Source organism: Dinoponera quadriceps, unplaced genomic scaffold (genome assembly GCF_001313825.1).
Source record: "Dinoponera quadriceps isolate SergipeBrazil2010 unplaced genomic scaffold, ASM131382v1 scaffold3676, whole genome shotgun sequence".
NCBI lineage: Eukaryota > Metazoa > Arthropoda > Insecta > Hymenoptera > Formicidae > Dinoponera > Dinoponera quadriceps.
The window spans coordinates 507,691-524,473 of record NW_014559267.1 but is presented as its reverse complement, the minus strand read 5'-3'; the positions used below and the strand labels follow the sequence as shown (position 1 = coordinate 524,473).

Genomic DNA, 16,783 nt, shown 5'->3' with positions numbered 1-16,783 from the left:
TTACGCCTGTGTATTATCTGTGCTTCGCGTGGTTCATCGCTCGGTGGTACACGTCGCGGCCTCGATGACTGATCGCCGGCGCTTGTACGCACGTATCTGCGCCCTCGATCTGTAATTCTTATGACACGTACCATTTTTTTTAAGTCACTTGTCACCCGTTCTTCGTCGCACACGTTGATACGGAGAGGAATAAAACGAGAGCGGGAGGAGAAACGCGTTTTTATCACAGTCCTGGGGCGAGTTCTCTGACGACAAATGACGGGGATGGAAAAAAGTAACACGGGAGAAAAGCTACAAATGATATCACCGGGTAATAATTTCTGGCCAATAAGAGCCGGCCACGCAAGGATGTTGCTCGCGAATAATAATCTCTCGCGGAAGGGCAATAATGTCGACGAACATACGAACATGTCGCGCGGCTATTATTGGCCAGAAACTATTTCTTAGTGATGAAATATTTGAGACCGTTCACCCGTAATTGGCTTCCGACGTAACACACGTATGTTGTGAATGGTTACAACGTTAGTTAATCAATTGATTATTTAATTCAGCTTTGGAGAGCTTTTTTAGCCCCCTGGGACAAGCAGCCAAGTGCACAGAGAAGAAGGCTCCTTTAGATTTAGTATTTCTATTAATATGACTAAAATTTGCCTCACAGAAACAACATATACGAAATATGACTTGTTCGAGTAGAAATTTTATTGTCTCATTCGGAGGGAACTCTATTATTTAGCAAAAAGAACGCTGTTATTTGAAAAAATATCTTTCGCGGACCGCGCGGGGACCGGCCGGCCGATGGGAAAGCCGCGCGCGAAAAAGCGCGAGGTCGAAGGCGAGCGGCGGCAAGTTTGATCGAATCGTTACGGAAATTCAGAAAGTTTCGTCCCGCGGGCGGGCGCGAGTTGAGGCGCGGATTCTTCGCACGGCCGTTCTATTTTCGGAAATTACCGATCTTCTCCTTCGTCCTGCTGGGAGACTCGGGGCAGCGATGCAGCTGTGCGAGCTAGCACGGTCTCGAAACACGCGGCCGGAGAACGCGTTGGGTTGCGTTCAGAAATGAGGGTGCTGAGCAGAATGTATGGGGGGGGGGGGCAAGGTAGGTTTCATCCCGAATAGTTTTCGAACGCAAACGCATCAGGTACTGTCTCAGTGACGTCTTAAATGCGTCTAAAAGGCGTTCTATTTCTTTTCTCAGACATCTTTCAGACGTCTTTAAGAGATCTTTGAACAATTTGTTCTACCTGGGCGGTACATCCCGAACGTTCTCGAACGGTGCGAGTTTTTGAACGGGCGCATTTAGTCGAAACCTCTCCGAACGCAGCTTTATATTATTACACGCGCCCCCTCGTCGCGGTGCTTCTCTCGCCACCGGGTATATACGCGCGTATATACCACGTACGTGCCTTCTAATGTGCCTCTGGGACAGTCAGCACCTGACACTTTCACGTTACCTACGAATGTTTAATGCGCCGCCGGTAATTATTATGAAGTAAATTAGCCGGCGGCGTGCTGTATTAGTAGATCCACCCCCTTCCCCGGCCCGGCTGCCGCTCTCATTAATGTTGCAACTCCTCCGTCCCTGTAATTATGTTCTATGCGATTAACGGTCAAGAGATCGATTACCCTAGCACCATCGCGATCACCGCGGACCGAGCGCGTCCTTTGACCTTGCCTTGGCGGCTTTTCGTCGCGTGTTTTGCGTCTCAATTGCAACGAGGACTTAGGCGTACGTATCTTTGCCATCTTAAAATCCCTTGAGGTCCCTTGAATACACAGAGTCTGGGCGATTTTTGATTTTGAACAAATGGAGACGATGATTTTCATTTAGTTCTAGAGATCCTCCAATTATTTTACAAACTGGTTGACGGTTGAAGGTAAACTGCAACGTGTTGCGTGTAGCGAATGTGCACATATGTATTAATTTGCTCAGGGACTTTGCCTCATTAGACATCTATTTGATTAAATTTCACTGCTACAAACAGGTGAGAATATATTCGTTTGCACTTATTGAACTAAAGCTGAATAAGAAGGAACGGATGTAAACAGGCGCAATGCGAAGTGTAAAAATGACGTTGTAATCTTCTCCGATCGATCCATAAATCTGCAGTTTTCGATTTTTCCACTTCGCAGAAAATATGGCCGGAAAATATTAATCGCTCGATTCTTTCCGCGCGTGATCGTCCTCGAAGCGAGAATATGACAATATGAAAATATCAAAAGCGTTAAGACGTCCTAAGACGTCGTAAGGACATCTCTGAGACGATAGGATGTCTCTGAGACGTCTTTCAGACACACATGTTGTGCGGGGCATCGATTGGCTCCGCCATTTCGCTTCCGTAGTCCGAAGTAGTCTGAAGCCGGTGGAAAGTCTGCCGAGATTATCTCTGAATACTCCGTATTCGTCGGGACTCTCACCCTCGACGAATTCTCGTCTTTCGTTTTTCCAGCGTGTCGATTCACCCCGAACGAGACTGTTACTGACTACAACAGCGGGCCCCAGGAAGGGGACCGGGGATGACGAGGGATGACGCCGCGCACCTGTTCGCCGTGCCGCGCGCGATACAATGTCGCGGACTCGCATAAATTTAACTTCTGCCCGCAGGGGGCACGCACGGTCCGGGTTAAATAACGTCATTTAGTATCGTAATATCTAATTTACTGCAGAGAAGGGCGATGAGTCTCGGTGAGGGCCGGCAGCAAGAAGGGGGAGGGAGGGGAGAGAAAGCAGCACCAGCACGTGGTCGCGGTCCCACGACGCCGCAATTACAGGCGCCTTTGAAACAATCGGGTGTCCTTTCGACGGAGCGGTTCGGTACGAGAGATTAAACGCGTGCCCGAGTTGCGATACCTNCCCCCCCCCCCCCCCCCGCCGTATGTGCGAAAGCTTCTTTTTTACACCTCGGTACGCAAAGTTCATTGCGGATTCAACATCGATATAGATGCGATATCCGCATGAAACATTTCCGGAAATCTGCGTCATCCTTAGTGAGACCAAGATTAGGAGGGAAGAGAAGAGGAAGCGAGCGATTCTGAATTCTTACACGTTTCAGCGATTCGGAAGAAAATGTTAAATGAGTCTCAAGTGCGGATCAATTTGGATTTTCTTTCGAGGAAGAAGAACGGAATGAGGAAGAAGCGAGAAATGCAATTATCGTTGCAAAGTATGTCTCGACGTAGCCGTTGCCATTTCCTCGCGGGTTTTCACGTTTCAACATAAATTCTAATTTTCCATGCGGCTTTTTGTCGTCGGGCATTCCATCGTGAAGCTCTCCGGACGAACCTCGAGAGAACGCGCGTTCTTTCTCATCTTCTCCTTCTTTTTCTCCGTTTCTCTGACTCTCTCTCTCTCTCTCTCTCTCTTTCTCGCTCTCCCTTTTTTATAATATTCAACGTTCACGCGGAGATCGATCGTGCCCGTACATTACGAGCGCTTCTTGTCGCCCGCCTCGGATGCTCGTTATCATTATGTGGCTGGATTTGCGCGATAACGGGCCGCGCTTCCGCGGCAGTCCTTGCTCGATCGGGCTGGCCGTGCGAACCCGAACACCTGTCTGCGACCACCAGGTAACGTGACATCACGTCACGTGAGCCGGCGAACGCACCCCCGGACCCACCCCCGACGACCCCGTGACGCGTCCCGCGAGGTAATCGCGTCTAATCGACGTCCCGTTCGCTCCTGTTGTACATGCACGAAAGATTTGCGCTCGCGCCGCGTATTTCGCGCGAGCATCGCTCGTACCGGCTCAGAGACATCAAGATCCGTCCCCTTCGGAAGCTCTAGGAAGAGAGTTGTTATTAATCGCGCTCAGGGAGAAAGGAATCGACAACTGTACTTCCGCGTGAATTCGCAAGGGCCTCTTAGCGGTCTCGAGTCTCGAGATTGCGATTTCTTTGATTTCCACGATGCTCTGTAAATTTCCCGGAGTGAAATCTCACTCGGAAAATACTCTGAGGAAAATGTTTACTGTTTTTCATATCACAATCGTGCGTAAGTGAAGGAATTATCGAGAGAACTATTTTCCTATCAAGCATCGCTATAATATCGGCAATAATAATCTTACATGCATTACCATCGTTCAAGATGTCTTACGACCCGATTTTACACGTTGCGCTGTTTGAGATTCTTTTGGGCCGAAGAATTCGTACGAAGGTTTAGTTGGGTCCTTGATAACGACTATGATTTTAATGGAATTTCTCTCGGTGTTGGGTAACTACTACCGAATCACTTCAATTCGGCCAATTATCCACTCATATACGGAATAAATACCTCCCTGTTATCCTTCGTCGTGACTCGACCGTAACGTCAACGTATTCGCGATGACGAAAAGGAGGAAGGCAATTTTCGGGAAAATATTTCACCCGGTTACCTCGATCAACAACGGGTCGTGTCAGCGGGGTTTCAAGGGGTTAACCGGCGTTTTCTCGCACGCGGAAACACGCTCGCCTCTTCCTCACGGCTGCGGAAAGGGGGAATCTTCCTTCCACCCTCGAGACCCCCCCCCCTCTCGCAGCGCACACACCAAGTGTTCGTCGTTGTACACCTCGGAACAGGACAGGGTGGTATCCAAGGAAGTCGCGTGTCTGCCCTGTGGAGTCTCGTCTTCCTCCCCCCGTCCCTTCCTCCTCGTCCTCCGCGGACCTACAGCAAGAGGCACGGATTCCTTTCACCCTCGCACGAAGTCACGTATCGTGACGCGCGTTGTTTCACAACTTGGGCAAAGTTATCTCATCAAGTCGTCACGAGGACGCCCCGGCCCCCTCCTCTCGCCCCCACCCCCTCTTTCATGCGCCTCTTCGCGTCCCCCTCGCGAGTCCTGATTAAACTTTTCTTACTTTTGCGGCTCGCCTTCGCGAAGCGCGGCGTATTTATAATCTCTCGGGGCGCCGCTCTGCGCGTTCTCTCTTCCTCTCTTTCTCTTTTTCAGAACCGCAGAAACGATATCGGGACTGCTAATTAGCGGCAGGCTAAATTTCGAAGGGCGGAAGAATTCTCGCCCTCCCGCTCCGTCCGACTCGCTCTTCGTGTCTCGCTCTGTTATTCTACAACACCGCTCAGTCGACTTAACGTTTCGCTCCTGAAATTTTTCTTTTATCATGTCTGTGAATTTTTCGATGTACCGTCCGGCTCTCGGTATTTTTTTTTTGAGCGAATATTAACGCTCTCGTTTAGAACGCATGAAATGCTTGATCGATATTGAGAGAAATTATGGTTACCTTCGGCTTCAACCATGTTCTTCTTTCGGTTTAATCGCAAAGATAATAGTATGCGCGCAGAAAAAGATGCTAGATTCAAGTAAATAATTACTTCAATATTCCGCGATCCGATATTCTCTGGTTCTCTGATTCCTTGATCCAAGCAAAATTCACTTAATCCAAATGAAAGGTTGCTGAGAGGTATTGAAATAATGATTTACTCGAATCTAACATCTTTTTTCTGTGCATGTAAGGTTATTATCATTCGGTCTGTTGCAATTTCAAGTAGAATCTCAATATTGATGCGGTAGTAGTTAAACGGCGACGATTCGCGCGTAGTAGACTTCAATGCCTGCGTTCAGTGCGGCGCGTGTTGCTCGCGATCAAAGAAAGAAGATTATGCAATGAGCTACGTTTTTTTCATTATCTTAGTGATCCGTGCGTTTTTTTTTTAAGGCAAGTGCTTTTTATATTCCGTTATAAATATTTCTCAATATTCCATCGATTCAGATATTTTTATTTTTCCGTGTGATAATTTTTTACCTCTTGATATCATTATTTTTCTTGAGAATACAAGATTAAATTGGTATAACTCAGAATCAATGTTCAATATAACAACTTTCTTTCAGAAACAAACTTTTCTTTTAAATATTAAAACACAAACGATTATTCACGCGCACTTAAATCCCTTTTTTACCTTTCTCCTGCAAAAGGTAATTTTTCACATATACATTATCGCCAGTCAGCGACTGTTTCGGAAATTAGAATGTCCCATCAAGCACCCATGCACAGTGTCCAATTGTGTATGACACAGTGTCTGTCCGTGTTTTCCTTATAAGAAGACACCCTAGAATTACTGATTCCCGGTTTCACTTTGTGAATAAATCGCCCGGTCCGCCTTCGCCGCACATATCACGAAGGCACCGATAACGTCGAGTGCATCGGCGAATCACGAAGAAAAGTGGAAAGCCGAACGATGTGCTCCAAGCGCCCCGGGGAGAGAGGGGCAGGAGAGGGAGGGGGGCTTAATCATTTAGACTATTTGCCCCCGTTGGAGCACGCCAGGCCGTATACAGGCCTTCGGTTCCCAGGCTGTCGGCAAATTGCGGCTTACCGCGCCGGCACGGTTCTTATCCTCGCGCACTCGTCCAGGTAATTCTTCGCGGGGCCCGCTCGTTGGTCGCGTTCTTATCGGAAACGGCGCGAAACAACAAGCGAAATCAGCCCCGCTCCGCTCGCTCGCCGGCATGCATCGCCGTGGCGAACGGGGAAAAAGTGGAGCGTGGTGCCTGCCCGAGCCTGATTCGCCGCCGCCGCCTGAGTCTTACCCTCTTCTTCGCGATGATTCGCCTCCACCCCCGTCCGCGTAATCTTACTTTATCGTGCCGGCTTCGCGAGGCGCTATCCGCGAATCTTATTAGCCGCGCGCAGGGGAAGCCTGCACATATATAACTTACGTTGTAGTTACTTTTAATAATGCGTCAGCGGCGGGCCCAGAGTCGGGCTGAATAATATTGTTTCTTCTATCAAACAATATGGTTTATTCTCAGTGAAACAACAATCTTTTCGTTTAGACAAAATGATATTAAATTGATGTTAAATTACGTCGTTTATATTGAACAAACCAAGAGACCGCACGATTCAAGTCAAACAAACCCGAAGAAACCCCCTTTTTCCGCGTACAGTGACATTCAGTCATTGCACAAATTCCAATACAGACATAAGATATTAATAGAAAAGTCTTACTTTCAGAATTCTTTCTACCGTCGATCCACCTTCTCCACTTCTTTCTCCTCGATATTCCGTTACATCAATCGCACGCGACCCTAACGAGGAGGGAAAACGACGATGACAGCGACGCGATGTGTCCCTGCGCGAATTGATCGAAGGGGGGATGACATTTTCCTCATTTTTCCCCGTTCTTTTTTTTTACAAACTTACTAGGAAGTGCGACGGACGTTTCGCCGATGTCGCCGTTATTATGGAAAAACGGTGACAGCGCGTGTGTAATTTTAATATTATCGGACCTGTCGTGCGGACGCCGCTCGCTCGTACGTACGCACGTACGGTGCAATTTCATCGCAATTCGTGGGCAAATGTAAGCGTTCCTCGCTCTAGGAAGCCGCCCAGCAGCAGCAGGGTGGAAGTGGCCGCGCGCTTCCGTGTACACCCGCACTCGTCACGTTCACTGACTGTCCGTATTATTAATATTTCACGTATATGCGCTCGCACTCTTTCGTCCCTTCCCACCCCGCGCGGACCGAAGCTAGCCGCCTCCTCCCACCCTCTCCTTTCCTCTCCATACTCGCTCTTACGCCCCTTGACCGTAGCACCTTTCGCTGCGGCGTTATTTCAATTGCAAATCGATAGTGAGTCGTGGATGGACGTGCACGAGGCGGCGACTCGCCGAGATCCTTCGACGGTTGACGGGAGGACGCGAGTAAGCGATGTAATCTGCTCGGTGCGCTTGATGGTTTTTTCCAACTTGACAGTTGTATTCCAACTTGAAAGTTAATCCTCAATTTTTCACGATTTTATATCAGAGGGGAAGATTTGCGATCGAATCACACGGTGAATAACGTAACGATCCATACGAGGGAAAATAACTTGGAAAGAAAAATGTCTGACATTTCGAACTGTAATCCCGGCCGGAAATGAAGAGTCGAATCGACGTCGATTTTAGTGGTCAATCGACGGCCGAAATTTGCAGTCGATTCAACCTAAATATGGGCTTAAATTTTGACCAATCGTCGACATTAGTCACTATAATTACGAAGTATTGTTCGCAAAATGACATTAATACAAACGAGATGAAACGAACTAATGTCGGATAATTTTGTTTGAATAAAGGAAGACTGTCGCTTTATCTTTTGCATCATCTCATCTTATATGCATACCGTGCGAGTCGCCACGATCCTTCGGCCCCTTTCGTCAAACTTCTGAACGCTGCTGGGGTCGAATCGTTCATAACGGCCGTCAGACGCGTCGCGATTCGCATCTTGACATGAAACGAAAATGACTTTTTCCGTTAACCTCTCGAACGGCATTTAAAATCGACGATGAGAAGCGCCAGGGAAAGGGGACGGAAAGTCAATAGTTCTATAGTCGAGGAGATTCTCGATGATGATGATGATGATGAGGAGGAGCCGTGTCCGGAGGATTGCAATCGACAGGACAACGCGGAAGCAGGTCCCTCGCATGAAGTAACGCGTCGTTCGTCTAAAATCTCCGGAAATCTCTTGGAAAGTTGCTTTTGAAAAGCAGTTACCGTTATCGTTACTCAGAAAATAACGAGAGTAACATCATTTACAATTTCCAATTATAATCATTTGCATTAAAAATTATTTATTAAATTTTTATTACATCTATTTATTTCTACACACACACACACACACACACATATTTTCATTATATTTTATTTATATATTTATTGCAATTATAGAGTTTCTGTTACCTTTGCACTTTGCATTATCGAGGACCATCCTTCAAAAATGCCAATCTGCTAGGATTTTGTCTTCGTTCGGCGCGTTTAAGAGTTACGAATTTTTTCCTTCGAGTAGAAAAATCGTATGTTTTCTTCTGCGTTTTTCTTACAGAAAAAAACATTGTAAACGTTGAAGGTTAAACAAAATTTATAACCGAGACTTGAAATAATAAATGAAGGTTAAAATAAATTTATAACCGAGACTTGAAATAACAGAGACTTGAAATAATGTCAGAACATTTTTCTCGGTTTTTCCGATTTTTCTTTTACTTACACATAGCGAGAGAAGTGGTTTTTCTCACAGACGACCCACGAATCGCATGACGTTAACGAAAAATAACGAATTATACGAAGAGTTAATTAAAAAAAAGAAAAAAACCAAATTATCAAGCCATTACTGAGGAAAAAGTGACTCGTAACTTTTCGACCCTGCTAAAATCTCATCAGTCTTGTCGATTTCTTACAACCGCGCCGAGTCACGCGCCCAACTTCTATGCGCGAAAGTAACGAAGGGGCAGCTCTGAAATTTATTTCGCGTGATAAAGAAAAGAAGAGAGAGAAAGAGAGAGAAATAATCCGTTGTGCAGGCAGAGCGGCGGTGCAAGTGCGCCGTGGAGAATTCATGGAGGTTTTCGCTGCGCGTGATGGAGGCGATGCGGTCGCTGCAGCGGGACCAGTCGTTCACTTCCACCGCCGAGGACATCGTCGACCACATCCGATCCAACTATCGCAGCGACGGCGACCTTTACGCTCAGGTGCGGACCTCGCTGAGACAGGTCTGTTCTCAAGGGTTAGTTCTCTCCCTCGCGGCGGCGAGATGCAGCGGCGGTCAGAGGTCGAAGGTCGAAGCCGTCTCGCGTGAGACAGCGCGATCGCGAGCTTTCAAGGCGACCGCTTATTGCTAGTTCTCTATCTCGTTTCCAGGCGGGCGCGTCTATCGACCGATTTCGTTCGTGGTGCTAATTGTGTAGACGCCATGTGTGCCGGTTCTTGCGTATACATTGCGAAATGCGCAATGTGAAATATCAATTTCGGCGAAAGCCGAGCGCGCTCCTCGCGGAATAGTAACGTGCTAGAATTTGGATCGGAAGGTTCCTAATTCATCTCTCCGAAATCATGGAGCTTCCGACCTATCGGTTTTCATCTTCAGGATCAATAAGTTTCGATCAACTCTTACGAGATTGTTTTTATCAATCGTTTCAGGATCAACAGGTTTTAATCAATCACTTCAGGACGGAGAAATTTTTTTCATCAGTCCTCTCAGAATCGATCAGTTTCGACCAGTCATTTTAGGATGAATCAGTTTTAATCGGGTTTGTCTCGGGATTAATAGATTTAAATTAATCTTTTCATAATCGACGAGTTTTAATCGATCGTTTCAGAATCAATTGGTTTTGATCAGTCGTTTTAGATTTAATCAGTTCCAATCGATCGTCTCAGGGTCGATGGATAATCAATTGTTTCAGGATCAATGATGATTAATTGACACAATCAATCGTCCCTCTTCCAGGCTCTTATTTGTAATCTTTATAGAATTATTCCCAACAAGAGGAGAAAAAAGTTCTAAAAGAAGCATTGTATTAAGACAAACCAACGATCGTGACGCCTTTGTGACAGGTTCGCTGTGGAGTTGCTCGAGAACCAGTACCACTTGATCGGTCCTGTCGGCGACCCGAGGAAGCCGAACGGCTGTTCCTTCGATTGCAGAGGTCGCGCGTCGGAGGACACCCCGACGAAGAGACGCGTCAGTGAGCGCGAAGCCGACGCAGCGTGTCGTCGCAGACACTCTCCCGCGAGAAACGGGAGACCACGTCGGAGTCCACCGTCGCGCGAACGTGCTTCGAGAGACACCACTCTGGACGACGACCTTGACGAAGATCTCTCGACGGAGGAAATTCTGCATTCGACCGCGAAATTATCGGACGACGGTGCTCACCGCGACGAGCTTCTCGATGCCACCGAGGTATCGCCATGAAATTTCCATCAGGGTGGAGATTAACCTCAATAACTATTCTATAATAACGAGTAAAAATGCTCTTCATATAATTCATATCAGAAAAAAGATTTCGTTGGTCGTGATATACTGAAAGTACGCAACAGAAATACTATAACTAGCACCGGTGCACCGTCATAAATCATACTCTTAGTCGTAGCGGGCGAAGAAAATTGCAGCTGACGCATGTGATTCAATCGAAGCTCACTCTCTCCGTCGCGCTTCTCTGTTTGTATCTAGAATTCTAGGATGCGCGAAGCGGAGCATGCGAGGGCGATCGCTGGGCCTTCCGGCGTGCTGGCAAGGGCGACTCCGGCGAGGAAAACGCGACCGGAGGATAGAGAAGAGCCTCATCCACGACGCGCAGATGAAAATCACGACGAAGAGATCAGCGCGGGGGAGGAGGAGGAGGGGGAGGAGGATCTAGACTGCACCTGCGTCGCTGAAGAGGCGCGAGCGAGGAAACGACCTCGAGATCGCCACCCTCGCGTCGCCACCGGAGACCGTCAGCGGGACAAACGTCGTCGCAGAAACGAAGAGGAGGAGGAAGACGCGGAAGACCGCGTGTACAGGAGGCTGAGGCGACATCCAGGTCGGAGGTCCGCGACGCGCGAGAGAGAGCTGAAGAGGTGGATCCGACGGTGCCGCGAGGAGTGCGAGCGACGAAGAGCACGACAACGCTAGTCATGAGAAACTTGGCATGGTCTATAAACGTTAATTATATATACAGGGTGTCCCGAAAAAATGTGCATACACTTGGAATGATTGTAGTCAGCGTTTGTTAACATACGGTTCATTTTCAAAATTTACAAATTTAGACGAAATCCACAGAAACGGATAATTTCTTTTTTTTCCTCAATGCCTGTTTCAAACTGATGACCGTTCTGGCCCAGGCACTGCGGATAACGCGATGCTGTTGTACTGTGTATACATTTTTCGGAGACACCCTATATGTAAGTAAAAAATACACGTATATAATTTTAAGTGCCTGTTGCATCGAGAAAAGATGAATGTCAATACAAAACTCATATCGTCATATAGAAATATTATTATACAACTCGGTTTTTATTATACGTGAAATATACGAATTGATTATTCCTGTCATATGTTGTAGACATAACATGACTCATGATTTAAATTAGATTAACGTCGTTATGCGATAATCATTATGTCGTAATATAGTAATCACATCATTACGTGTTCTAAACGGTTATTCTAATATGTTTTTCAACAATGTGCGAAATTTCGTGGGATTAAATTCGCTGACTTTCGCTTGATCAGATACCGCTGCTTACGATATTCGATCGATCCTCTTTGTAGCCTGTCGAGTTTCCCGGTGAAAAGATACCCAGACTTTCGGAAACGCGCAGCACATTTCTCCGAGGATTAATCGGAATTAACAATCCAGTCTGTAAGCCGTGCGAGATCGCTTGACGCACGTAGAACTTGGCGCGTCTTCGTTCTGAGCGAAGAAATCAACAATCGATTAATCGGTTTGCGAATGTTGCAAATTCATACGCATACTTAAGGAAAAAATATCTAAAAAAATTAAAAAAATATTCATTCGGTGCGCACTAATAACATATTTATTTATACCAATATACATATTTTTTACACTGAGAAGAATTTTGTTTAATCGAGAGGAAACATAAATTTTCTCAAATTTGCGGCTTTGCGTGAAATCAATTGTTTATCTTGTTTAAATAAAAAAATTTAGAGAGGTGTAAGTAAATATGTTATTAGATATTCATCGAAAACATATTTTTTAAATATTGATTAGTTAAAATATATATATAACGCGTTTGTGATATACGCATACCATCGCGGACGGCTCTTGCATAATCCGCAATGCATTCCTCCGAAGAGCTTTCACGCATCCTCGTTAAGGTTTCAGAAAGCTCTTTTTGATTCATACGCGCATATGCGTCACCGTTCGTCGCCTCGAAACTCGTTTGAGGCAATGCAGAAGCTAATCTGTGGATATTCTTTTTCTTCGTGTGTTTCTTGCGGAATCGATTACACGCGCAGTTCCGCTGCTTCCATCTCATGTCCCTTACGGCGATTTCGTTCAGGTATTTGTATACCAGGTGGAAAACGGTCGATTTCTGGATACCATATTGGGAAAGACCCTCTTTACCGATTTGCGCCGACGTAGTCGAGCTAATTGCGTTGGGAGAAGGGAAGTTCAGATTACCGTGAATCGATAGTGTCGTTCGTCTAAAGAACGAGCAAATCTTTTGTATATTGTTAATATTGCTATGTTAAAACAGGGATTTTGATACAAAGGGCAATTTGACAAATCTGTACTCGCGTTTGAACGTGACGTGATGCATGCGCGTTTTCCCAGGGTGTCGATGTTTCCAGTCCTCGGTCATGTCAAACAACTGGGATAAATAGAAAGTTATTCCTTCGACGACAATTTGGATAAATTGGAATTTTTATTTAAATTTGCAATAACGCTATTTTGCCTATTCGCCTCTGTTCTTGTAATAAATCATAAATTAATAATGCGTTATAGCGAGATATTCATATCGATCTGTCTGATATGTCGATGTCTCGTACTACTTAAAGGTACAAAGATACCTTCACCTTATTGTTTAGCCGTACGATTTGAAAGTGAAAAGATTTTTGGAACCGCCGTTGAGTCTTATTATTAAAAAAAAAAAAATGAAAAGATTCTTCGCCTTGTCAACGAGTCATATTACTTGAGAAATAGGAGTCTGTCGGACGTATTGTTGAGTAATACTACAAATCTGATTCGTCGGTAGGACCGGTGGCGGCTCATAGCGGATGCTTTGGAACTACACTTCGAATCAACAACCAGATTATCCGAGCCGTCAAAACGAGTCACCTGACGCCATCTAGTGGTCCTACCAGGGAACTAATTACACTCATGTCTCGAGCGTCGGCTAAGGAGAGTCTGAATTTCGACTGAGTAGAGTTCGAGTTTCGGCTGAATAACTTCAGAGAGAAGCCTAAGAGCGAGAGTGGTTATTGCTTGTTGGTCGGGAACAAATTGGGGATGCTTCTTGGTTACTGGCTGCAAACTTACATAACACAAGGTAAACATAAGATATACTTATTTAAAAAGTTACTATCTTGAATATTAATATAAAACACGCAGCTTCGAATGTACGGGTCTGTTTCGATTAATAAATACAACTGTTAAACTTTTCGATGAATGTGTATTTTTATCTTGAATAAAAAAATTCTTTGAAACGAAAGATAATTTTCTTAGGAAGAAATTATTCGTTTCATTTTACATATTTATTGTAACCGAATAATATTTTATTTGGTTGGCAGATATTTCAAATAGTGGCGTTCTTGCTACGATGCTAAATTCATTCTTGCTAAATGCGTACAAAATGCTAGAAAAGTATCGTTTTGTTCTTGTTTGATACTTAGTTAATGATAAAAATAGCTGGCGAAAATTATTTTTTGTGAATGTGATATATATATATAACTGCTCTTAGCGGGCAGTTTGTGTCAACGAGTTTCGCTGTTTCGACGAGTAGCTCCGGGAAATTCGATATCGTTGAATGAAGATTACGGGTAATAAGCAGATGGTAATATTCTTTAGCGTCCATCGGGGGTGGGGGGAGAGGGTACAATGGACTTGAAAGGCAATGTCGGAGAAGCCAGGAAGCAAACAGAATACGAATGGAGCCGAAACTCGTTGTACAGCGGCAGATCTTATCGCAACGAACTGTCAGGGGTGGATCATCGGATTGCTCTTATCCCAGCTTGCCCGAACGTTCCTCCCCTTTGACACACGCAACCCGAGCTTAGTCCCGATAACATAATAATGGCAAAGACGGCGTATGGTGATGCTGCGATAAACCTACAGACAACAGGATGACAGTAGCGCGAAGAGTTGGAACGTACCGAGATATTCCTTAATTCCTTGCGTGTCACACAGCGCTCTTTGTTTATTAAAAATATTACTGATATAAAAATACGCTAATATATAGTAACGGTCGTTAATTTGAATAAATGCTAAAATTATTTAGTTTCTGGTAGTTCAAGTAAAAAGAAAACGCGCATAACTGCACTCACAACCTCGTATGTACGAGGCATATATAGTCCAATTTACTTTTATTTTACTTGTAAAACTTCCCAAAGATAATTTGTATTTGTTGCGATCGAGATTCGGCAGGAAATAAATACGGGCGAAATAAAACAAAAGAAAAAAGGAGATATCCGTCAACGTTGCATCTTCGTGGGAGATTTCCGAAGGGAGGAAAACACGTACACATTTTTTTTATAGACTTTCTATAAAATCGCGTGCTTTGTGCCTTTTGTGGATTCCAATTAGATCGCGCCCGCGATGCGCCGCGCAGGGTTTTATGGTAGGGCACGTGTCAAAAAACTAAGCTTACACACAGACCGCGTCGGCGGGTTAAAAGCGCCTGCAGCTCGTGTAATATTAGGGGTTGAAATAATCGAGGGAGTGGGATTGTTGCGGTCTACTGAAATTTATGTTGCAACTCCTATTGTTAAATGCTCGACGTAGCCGTAATGATTACTGCGATGACGTCGATTCGGCAACTGTAAACAAATGACGTGGCGTTTTATATTTACTTTACTTTGGAAAACAATCGCCAATTTCGTTTCCCGTAATGCAATTTTATATACGCCAGAAAAAAGTTGGCGCGTTACCGTAAGGGTGTGCGCGTTGCACACACGGGTGGTGAAAATCGATCGACCACTTCCTCTCCTCCTCTTCTCATTTTTCTCCCTTCTATGGGAAGCCAAAGAAACCGGTGTTTGAAGGAAAACGATTTTGTATTGTATCCACGTGTGTAACGTTTACGATGCGGCACGTGGCCGCCAACCCCTGCTGCGCGCGCGCCACGTGCCGGCCAATCTAAATCTAATAACACAAACAGCTTCACAATAACGTACATCATACCCGCGGGGCGGGCATCGTTTGGCGGCGGGAGGTAATGGGACACCATGTGAACTAATCGCTCCGAAGTGGTCCTCCACGGATCCTGTTTCGCTATTTGTTGATTTTGGACTGTTCTCTTTCTCCCTCTTTCTTTCTTTCTTTCTTTCTCACTGTCTCTTTTTCTCTTGGGACAAACAGGCCGGCTGGGTTCAGCGATCGATGTATTATGCAAAATGTTTTCCGGTCTTTCTGTAGATCACGTGTCCCCGTGTCACAATTCTGCCGATATTTAACCCTTTCAATTCAATTCAATTCAAAAATTCTGCCCGTACGTCGGTTGAAAGGTCAAAAGTGACTTGAAAAGCTGGAAACTTCCACTATAAAATAGTACTGTTAAATAAATTATTTACCGTTGATTTGTCACTTTAATTTTCACAAGAAGAAGACTCAACAATAGCTTCGACGCGACGAAAGATCAGAAACAACTCTGACAACGCAATCAAACGCGCTTGGTAACAGAAACTGCTGCTTCAGCTTCAATTACTGTATACAGTAAACTAAATTCATGTACTGTCCGACAGGGTTTAATATTTATTTGTGTAAATTTATTTTACAGTCGAGGAATATAAGTATGTCGGTTTACTATATCTGTGTCAGTTTGGATGCTTTTCCTCTAAATAATAAACAGTCGCGTAATTTTTCATGATTCATTAATCTGCTCGTCGCGTGCTGTCCTCTCGATTAAAATCATAATTCGATTACACATCTTCGAAATATCTGATTTTGTATGGAATACTGACAAAAATGGACATCTAATAATTGAATACTTGATTTCCTCTCACCATATCAAATAATTTGCGTCGCAGAGAAAGAACGAAAATACTTACTGCGCCTCGCTACACCAGCAGCTGCAACATCGAGGAAGAGGAAGACCCGTCAGGGACAACGTCGGCAAAGGGAACAACAAAATGCGGAATGAAAAGATTGCTCCCGTCATCGAGGTCTTTTCGTCTCTTTTAATTCTCAAAAAGTAAGTTTAATTTATTTCAATATACACCGACGAGAGAGTGTTCATACGCGCGATAATGTGTGTTTATGTGTGTGTGTTGTCGCGTGCGTGCGTGCGTGCGTGTGTGTGTGTGTGTGTGTGTGTGTGTGTGTGTGTGTGTGTGTGTGTGTGCGTACAAGAACAACGCGTCTCGTAAAAGAGATGATGACGTGA

At 45.1% G+C, this 16,783-nt stretch overlaps 1 protein-coding gene across 1 annotated transcript; it reads left to right on the top strand.

Moving 5' to 3' along the window:
- The first annotated feature begins 10,295 nt into the window (after window positions 1-10,295).
- On the top strand, window positions 10,296-11,739 carry LOC106750267 (DEAD-box ATP-dependent RNA helicase 42-like). The gene is made up of 2 exons (XM_014630472.1): window positions 10,296-10,640; window positions 10,911-11,739. Exon 2 carries the CDS (start codon window positions 10,920-10,922, stop codon window positions 11,352-11,354), a length of 435 nt encoding a protein of 144 aa, XP_014485958.1. The 5' UTR covers window positions 10,296-10,640; window positions 10,911-10,919; the 3' UTR covers window positions 11,355-11,739.
- The last annotated feature ends 5,044 nt before the right edge of the window (window positions 11,740-16,783 follow it).

Coding starts and splice junctions, on each gene's coding strand:
- LOC106750267 (XM_014630472.1), top strand. CDS start 10,920: ATGCGCGAAGCGGAGCATGCGAGGGCGATCGCTGGGCCTTCCGGCGTG.